Source organism: Rhea americana, unplaced genomic scaffold (genome assembly GCF_003343005.1).
Source record: "Rhea americana isolate MKP2758 unplaced genomic scaffold, rheAme1 scaffold_2, whole genome shotgun sequence".
Taxonomy (NCBI): domain Eukaryota; kingdom Metazoa; phylum Chordata; class Aves; order Rheiformes; family Rheidae; genus Rhea; species Rhea americana.
Genome location: NW_028186149.1, coordinates 9,672,088 through 9,681,323, shown reverse-complemented (window position 1 = coordinate 9,681,323; position 9,236 = coordinate 9,672,088). Strand labels below are relative to the sequence as shown.

The window sequence follows — 9,236 nt, the reverse complement described above, 5'->3', positions numbered from 1 at the left end:
CCGCCAGGCAGTTGAAGAGGTACGTGACGGGGATGGCGGTGAGGGAGAGGACGAAGACGCCGGTGGCCGCCGAGGCGCTCATGCCCGCGGCGAGAGGCGGCAGCCGCGTCCTGCGCTGCTCAGCGCGCGCCGCGCATTGTCCGAGGCGGGCGACGCCGCGGCCGCCGCCGGGCTCTGCCCGCCGCGCCGCGCCGCCGCCTCACGGCCCGCGCGGGCCGCCCCTTCCCTCCGTCCTGCCCGCCCTCCCTCCGTCCTGCCCGCCGCGCCGCGCAGTGCCGCGCCGCAGAGGTTAAATGCGCCTCGGGGAGCGGAGCCGCCCGTTGTTCCCGCCGCGCCGCCCGCCCGGGCCACTGACAGGAGCCGCGGGAACCGCGGCGGCGGCGGGAAGGCGAGCGAGCTGCCGCGGTGGCTGACGAGCAGCGCCGCGGGGTCTCTTCTGGGTGGAAAACTACGGAGAGGTTCCCTTGGTGCGAGCAGGGCGGGAGCTCCGCGGTAAATCTGCGAGGAAGAAGGTTACAGGTTCCTTTCTGCATTAGAATTTAGGTGCATTTTAAAAGTGGTTTAATGGTAAACTCATCCTTTCTGTTTGCGTCTGGAAAAATTAACAAAAATCAGGAATAGGTTTGAATTAGTGTGTCAGCGTATTTCCTGCCTTAATACGCTGCTTTTATACGAGTATCAACACTGAGCTGTCTGTGGGCAAATAAAAATGCAGTGAGTCACTGTGTGCAAGGCAAACAGAGATGAAAGCCATTATCCCTGAACTTATTGAATGTGTAAATTCAGGACTTTTGCAAGCGAGAATGATTTCTTTCACCATCTGGTGTTRCATTGGAAAAAATAGCAAATGCACTCCTAGCACGTCAGTTCTACCTAGTTCGTGTTAGATGAACTTCTGGTAGAGATCGGTAAGTGTTAATATCGTTGGAAAAGTGCATGTCTGCAGAGATGTCACCGTTCTGATCGCTCCCCAGCAGTGACATGAAGAAGGACTAGTAAGGTGGCTGAGGAAAGGGGCACCTGTCCATCAAGAAGAGGCTGAAGACCTTGGCATACAACTGCTCTTAATAAATACTTGAGGAGTTAACACCAGGAAGAGGAAAGAACTGTTTAAAGGACAAAGCTATGAAGAAAGTTTCACTAGTTTTTGGAAACAGATTTTTAAGTTTCAGCAGTAAAAGGTCTTCCCATTATTTTTCCAATAGGAGAAGTGAATTAAAAATGCAGTCCAGCTTTAAGATGTCATTTGATCAGTTTAAGAAATGGATTAGTTGATGTGACTGCCTGTGAAGAAAGGCATTTCATGACCCAAGATGTGTCTATGTTCCTATAGAAATAAATTCTTGTATAGTTATTTCAAATGAGAGAGAAGGGTCTAGATTTGGCCATCAGTATGTGAATTGGTTAAACTATGCTCAATCAAACTATCTGGTAAAAACATGATGCAACTCCTAAAAGTAATTTAGTCCACCCAAGTGTCAAAATTGCCATTGGATGAGTCAGGGCTAAATTTATCACCTCCAAATGCTTACCTTTCAATGCACAGCCGGTTTACTTCTCAGGCTTTCAAATGTATAGGCTGCTTATTTGTGTGCAGCTGCCACAGCTAATGGCAGTTTTAAGATTCATGTCTCAAACTTCGCCTCTTAGTTCCTGTGTTCATAATGTTAATTGCTGTATGGAAGATTTCTTCCTAACCACTCTTCCAGCATTGCAGCACTGATTTGTACCGTACTTCTTAAGGCACATGATGTGGTAAACAARTAATAACTAACCTGTAGGGTGTTTCATTGCTTGAATCTATTGCATTGAGTTCTATCCACTTCTGATTTAAAAAAAAGAGGGGGGAGGGGATTATGAGCATTTAGTAGCAGAAAAGACCCCTGAAATGGAATTATAGAGCCCAAAGAGCCACAAGGCCAGTCAAAAATATTTTTGCAAAAGGATGTGCATTTTCCATGCATTTTCTTCTCTCRCCTTGTGAAAGAAGCATTAGTGAGCTGTCCAGCTCCATCGTTTCCTTCCGTGTCCTTGCAGAGGAGGCCCCCAAATCCATTCATGATCATGAGGAACATGTGGATCTTGGTATTCTACCCTGTTACAGAAATCTTCATTTCTATTAGCTACTGATCCTTCTAATTCCATCTTCGCCTCTCTGCCAAAATGTCCTGGCTTCTGTTTCGGTCTTGGTAGAGAAAATAACATCCCCAGCATTCTTGTTTCTGGAACTCAAAGACGTCAGACTGACCTTTTCCTCCAACAGCAGTGTTGTAAAAACAGTATCACTCCTCTGTCAAGCAGAAAGGTGTGAGACTTTGCACATTAGCTTTTCAGCAGAGAAGAAATCTGTGACTGTGAGACTGAATACATTGTAGTGTGACTTTTTTTTTTTTWAATAATAGACACCAATCCTAGAATACAAATGGGGAAAACCTGTTCAAATGCCATGGCCTAAAACCACTGACCAACTTTCCCAACACCGTAATAAATCAAAATTTGGCTTTATATCAAAATCCAACAATGACAAACAGCAAACCATTCTACTGATAAAACAGCACCTAAGTTCAAAAGGAAGAGTCCTCAAAAAAAAAAAAAAAAAAAAAAGAGCATTCTTTCCACGCCTTAAGTGTTCTTGTGGGGGAGCAAGGTGGAAGAACTTAGACTTTAACTGTACATAACATCACCCTCTCTTCACATGTACCAGACCAGCAATACAAAGATTAAGGTAGGTACAGAGTGTATTTAGCAACATAATTACTAATGGAAATGTTACCTGAAAGCAGTGTCTATAAGCTGCTGTCACCAGAATAAGTGTAATCTTTCAGCTTCCTGTCACATATTCAATTAGATCCATTGCTTAATGTTGTAAAAGCATTTTTCTTGCATTTTATAAATGGTAACATCTTCATGAGGCATATGGATGCTATCACTTTTAGAAAGCCTTGCAAGTATTTAACTGTTTAGCAATCTTAGATGTCAGTATAAGACRGAAAAATCAGTATATCCTACATAAACTGCAGAGAAGTTTAGGAAAGCAAAATAGAATTACCAAAACATGAAAATTAAGACTCTCTCCCATACAGGAAGTGCAACAGGGTCATATTTATTGACAATATGTGATTCCTAGGGTTCTAGTCCTAGATTTCATCTGCAAGATAGGCTCTTCAGCAGTACAGTGTCCAAAACAATGATCCTGCACCATGCTATAACATTCCTGTGTCAGAAACAAAAGGCGTTTATGTCTAAACGGTCATTTTAAATAGGTAGGCCAACTGTTTCTCCAGTCTCAGGTATCAGCCTTATGCCACGTGACAGATTCTGTCCTGGGAACCCTGTCCTCAGTTACAAACCTGATGCACGGATGTGGCCACCTGACTGGCAATGCTCTGCGCACAAGCAATATGCCTGGGCCCGTGTTTGTCAGCTTTTTGATCAAACCATTTCTAGGTCAATAATCAGCATTTATTACTGGAAAGATATTTCTCTTCTTTCCAGTTTCCTAAATGGCAGCAGTTCTGTTTTGATGTCAGCACTAAGAAAGCATTTGTAAGTATGCCAGTAAAAGCATACAGTTGAAGACATAAAATGCTTATTTATTAAGAGTCAGCTTCAAAATAGAAGGCCATTAGGTCGGCGTGTCTACTTTTAGCCCTGGAGACAGCAATTATCCTTTGTATCTATCTGTTAAATCCTAACAAATTGTAGAGCTTAACATTATATTGAATACTGAGGCATAGCTGATTTTATTTTAAATCAAATCTATAGACATTAATCTATACAACTATAGATAGGTGAACCTTAAGCAAGCACATGAAGATCAATGCGAGGATTAAGGGACACTATTTATAGCTCATRGAAGCATTGCTCATGTGTTCACATACGGCTCTGCCAAGTAGCAAACTTTCATTACATTATGATGCCAGCTACAAAATACCATCCTTGTACAAAACAACTCATGTCATGTTCAATTTTTCTTGAACAAAGCTGATACATTCTTTGGAGCTCTTTTAAAAATAATTTTTAAGGCAAAAGAGGTCAACAAGCAATTGTCCAAATCAAGGTTGAATTTAAAAGATTCATATTTGGACTTCTGTTCATTTGCTGAGGGAACAGTTTAGACCACACATAATTGTAACCTTCCAACAGCTTTAAATCCAAGCTATTTTATTTCCAAATTTCTTGTTAGTTGAGACTATAAGATCTAATAAATGATGCTGTATTGTAAATCACGGACAGTGTGCTGCACCAGAGGCAATATAATGTACTTCATACGGTATGCACTGGGGGTCAGCAGGCCGTGAGCTAATGATCTGCTGAGGATTTGGGGGGATTCTCCAGCAGCAGTCACACTACCAAAGAAGCACGCAAAGAGGAATTAGTGGTTAGTGTCCATTTCACTTTCAAAACTGAGTATCAGCACCCCAAAAATAGAGCTGCTTTTTGTGTTACAGCATATCTATTTGCTACTAATAATGTAAGATGAATAGAGACATCTTAATAAAATTAATAGGYATTAGAGTAAACAGAGAGTATTTGTTGTACTATTTGGCTTAAAATGTAAATGGCAAGAGTGTGGCTTCTCARTAAGAATCTTGCTAATCTTGTGAAAATCAAACTGCTGACTAAATAACCCTGTTAGAAATGGGGGAAATGTGTGCCAGCCTGAAATGCTACTGTGCCTCAATAGACAGCACACTTTTTGCAGGAATGGAAAAGTAAATGACTTCACAAAATATTCACTGTTCAGTCATAAAGAGATGGTGGTAACAACCAATAAGATATTCCCCATATTTACTTCTGTAGCTATTCAGTAAAATAACATTTAATTATGGGAAAAATGTATCGAAGTTTTGTCATGGAGTAGACAAGTCAGAATTCAAAATGGTCTGTAAAGTGAGTACATGATGAGTATAAGAACCCCCGGAGATCTTCTCAGGCTTAATTAATTTTGTAAAGCACTTTCAGATAAAAGATGTGAAGAATGTTGCTGTTGTTATTTTTTGCCTATTTTGAAATAAATCACTGTGAAGAATGAAAAATGAAAGAGCTACCTCCACGTTTGGTAGAGCTGGGTGAATCAAAATATCCTTGTGAAATTTATATTGGTTGTACACATCTTTTTTGAGTTAGGATTCTGAAAATATTCTCAGAAATATATTTGTTAGYAGGAAAATTTTATTATAACAGTGTAATATAAGCAGCAATTGCAATATAATAGAAAATTATGAGTATTATCACTAAAAGCCCCAATCAGTATAATTGGGAGCACATTTACTTAACAACCTATATACTCCAGGACAACCAGTCAGCACAGCTGAGAACATGCAATAAAGCACTCACATGCAAGAATTACTTATAGAAATGATAGGGCAAAGATTATGAATTGTAAAAAAATCTAAGAATGTTGCACACATATTATGGTCAGTTTTAGATCACAGTAGAATTTATAACAGAGGAACAAATATCAATTGCTCTTATTTTGGCTTTTTCATCAACATTATTTAGGCACTCTACAAGACACAATAAAAAAACAAATCCCTGCCTTTYGGTGTTCCCCAGATCTGAGACCCTGAGTTTGAGTTCTGTGTTTCTGTGGATCCCAGAGGAATTCAGTAGTTCTCCATATGCTGCAAGGTTACATTACCTGCAGGTCCCTCATCACAACAGTACAGCTTAATGCTAGCTAGAGATAGGAAAATAATAATAATCACAATAAAAAGCTCAAGGAAATAATGTTATTATTGTTGTTTGACAGTGCTACAAATTCACACATTTTTATAATTGTAATGCTACTAGTAATTGAGTTATGGGAATGGTAGTATGCATGTCTGTCTCTGTCATTCACAGYAATGTCATGGATCAGAGGTAGGGGATTTTAAGTATCTAACTGAGCATGGAAGGGAAAAGATGTCATCAGGTGGCCACAAATGGCCCCAACGAGGAAGTTCAATCAGAAACAAATCTGTGATTTGCTCTAAATTATTATTTTCCCTCCTGAAGCAGAGGAAGGATGCTGACTACTTATGAGAACAATAATTAATCACTGTAAAATTGTGTGCCAGCTCAAAAACYAAGATCATAACAACAAGTAGTTACTTAGAACATACACAGAGCTGAGTTCATGTGAAGAAAATAAGGAAAGGGRGGAGCATTTTAATAAATTCAGGAACAAATGACTGAAAACAGTATGCTTTGTAACTCAAACCCTTTGATGGCTCTCGCAGAACTAGCCTTGTGTTGCTGGCAGGAAAGGACAGGGCCTCTGGGCAGACATTCCTGCACTTCTGGGACATCCCAGGCATCACAACTATCTCAGAAATCCTGAGTTTGATCGCTAAATTCTCTGATATTTTTTCAGTATATGTGAACCTACTTTCTCCTCTGTCTCCCTACCAACAGGTAAAGGAACCTCAATGGTTAGAAAGATCTTTTATGATTTTTCCTTAACAAAAAGCACCAGGTCAGCATGAGCTAGCTCAGGCCACCATGTAGACCTTGGAAGCGTGTTTCTCAAAAGCATGGACACTCCCTGACCTTCTGTTTTGCTGGCTAGTGATCAGCACAACGTTCTCAGCTATATAATATAATACTGTTGAACTTTTGTCTGCAGCCCTTGATTTGTAGCCATTCTGTTACATGAGATCAAACAAAAAGTTCTTCTAGGCCAATTCAGACTGCTGATATTACATGAATATTTTTCTCTGTATTAATTTCTATCACATTTCCTAGATAAAAAACTGAGCATGCTAAGAAAGCAAACAWCAGGAGAATATTTTAGTGACATTCATGGGTAACCCCTTTTAGGAAATGCATTGTGTATTTTTTCTGATTTAGACTGGTAAATACAGTCCATGACATCACCTTAAAAATGGCTGTGCTCCATCTACTGATAATGCCAATGAAAACCTAGCTGACTTAATTTTAAGAAGGAAGCTGGCAGGTGAAAGCTGGAAGGTGAAACAAATATCCGAGATTTATTGTCTACATACAGAAAAGCCCAGTTATAAAAGGAAATGTTAATATTTCTGCAGCTCTCCACTCCAAAACTTTGAATTAGTGCATTTAGCTTTTAACTGATCTGTATATGGACAGCCAGGTCTCATTTCTCCTTCTATCTGTCCTTTCCTTTTTTTGGGGTGGTGGGGGTGGGAGGAGCTCTTGTATATTTTTATGATTTCTTTTATATTATTTTGGGTTTTTTCCTCATTTTCTCAGCTTGCTTTATCGGACTATTTTATAGTTCTTCCTCATTCTTTCTCTCCTGCAAAACTTTATCTCCCTATGATTTCTCCCTGAAGTTACCTTACATATTCTGTGTGCCCCAGCCTCTTTTCTTTTTGTTCGCTGGCCTACAKTTCCCGCTTTTTGCCGTAATCCTTTTCCATCCTTGTTAACTTCCTTTAGTGAGTTACTGACACTGTTTTCACATTGCAGGAGACAAGCAGAACTGTCGTGCCTGTTGGCTCCCAGCTTATAGACTAACCTGTGAGTGACCACAAAAAGGTAAAAGGAGAAAGACAACTGTGCAGAACTTCTCACTAATGCCCAGATCATCATGACTGAAAAAAATTAACTTCAAAAAATATTCCAGTTCTCTTATGCATGTCCACACTGTAACCATTTCCCTTATGGAGTTTTCCATCTCCCATGATAATTGATTCATTCTTCCTTCCTAAAAAGCTCCCCCCCCCAAAAAAAAAAAAAAAAAAAAAAAAAAGGAGGAAAAGAAAAGAAAGAAAAAGGACTTCTCAAGCAGTAATTCCTAGCTAGTGCCTTCAGGTTCCCCAGGATGGGTCTGAAACAAAGTGCGGTGAATCTCAGCTCTCTGATCTTCCAGTCCTGGCACTGCTAAGGGAATCTGGGCCTCTCCCACTCTCCAGTCTTTGTCCGCCTTGGCACAAGCAAAGTGCAGAGGAGATGTCTTACTCCTTCTAACAGCATTAACTGAATTTGTTTTTAAATATAGCCTCTACTTGCTGCCTTCTGGTTTGTATGCGCTGTCTTCTTGTGTCCTTTCCCGTGATGGTCGACCCCAGTGAAATTGCTTCCATCTTCCTTAAGGTTCTGTAACATTTGTTTTGTGAAGCAGGTCACATTCGCTTGGTCTCAGTTTTGTCCTAATTATAAACCTAAATGCAGAGTGATGACATATTCTAGTCCTCTTTTAGCCACATGCTTCCATAAATGCTGACAAGTCAGGAGCTATGATAAATAGCTTTCAGCTCCATAATTGGAATTGCTGTTGTACTTATAGCAAAACTCCAGTAGATGGCAAAAGCATCCACCTTATTTTTCAATTGACAGGCCTTGGTTGATGTTACTGTGAAAAGGATCTTGCAGTTCCAAAGAAATTTAATTCAGATCTCACCAACTTTATTTTGTGTATCCGATTTTAAATATAATCTCTTTGTTTTGCAGGGAGCACTGAACTTTGGGGACAATTCAGCAGTCTTTTCAGTTAAACAAAATAATATAGGACATTGTAAGATTTTGTAAAGATATTAAATTGGAATGTTACGATGAATTTCACGGATTTACAAGTTTCAATTTTTCTTGCTCACAGAGAACTACTACACTGAGAAACTTAAGTGCAGCCTGTCCCGTAGCAAATCTTGATGGTAGAGAGGTCTTTTATTTATTTCTCCCATGTCACACAAACACAGTTTCTTTTCAAAAGCTGTAAAGGTAGCAATTTAAAAAAGATCGCAGTTTGTCAAAATTTCCCGTCTTGATTCATCATGTTACATTCTCTTGTCCAAAGACTTTCAATGGGATGGATAGTGCTTTAGGCGCAAAAAATGTGCTCTCTACCACGTTCACTATTGTTTTGTTTTCTCCTCAGAAGTGTAAAATAAGAAATATGGAGATGCACTGTAAATGGATTTCTCATATAAAATTATAATAAAATCTTAAAGACTGTTGGTAAATGTACCTCAGGAGCATTTCAGAAATACACAGTTGAAGTAGGTACCGATCGCCGTTTCGTTTCAGTTATCACAATATTCATTAGAAAAGTAAATTCTGGTTTCACGTGCTTTAACGCAACAGCCGTGGGATCGGCGCAGTCACGGGCGTCGGCGCGGGGACTTCCGCGGCCGGCAGAGCCCCCGCTCCGCACAGCGCACAGCCGCCCTCCGCCTCCTCCCGGCCCGGGACAGCCCCCCGCTCCGCCCGCAGGGCCGCGCCCCCGGTGCCACCAGCTTGGCGGCCCCGGCTCGGTGCCGCGGCGCGCGGCC

At 40.7% G+C, this 9,236-nt stretch overlaps 1 protein-coding gene across 1 annotated transcript in view; it reads right to left on the bottom strand.

The window, feature by feature from the left end:
- Positions 1-180, bottom strand: part of TM6SF1 (transmembrane 6 superfamily member 1) — a 22,761-nt gene extending 22,581 nt beyond the window's left edge. Inside the window, exon 1 of the mRNA XM_085303469.1 lies at positions 1-180. This exon is cut by the window's left edge and continues 6 nt beyond it. Coding sequence (XP_085159595.1) covers positions 1-82 — 82 coding nt within the window. The 5' untranslated portion in view covers positions 83-180.
- Positions 181-9,236: the final 9,056 nt, after the last annotated feature.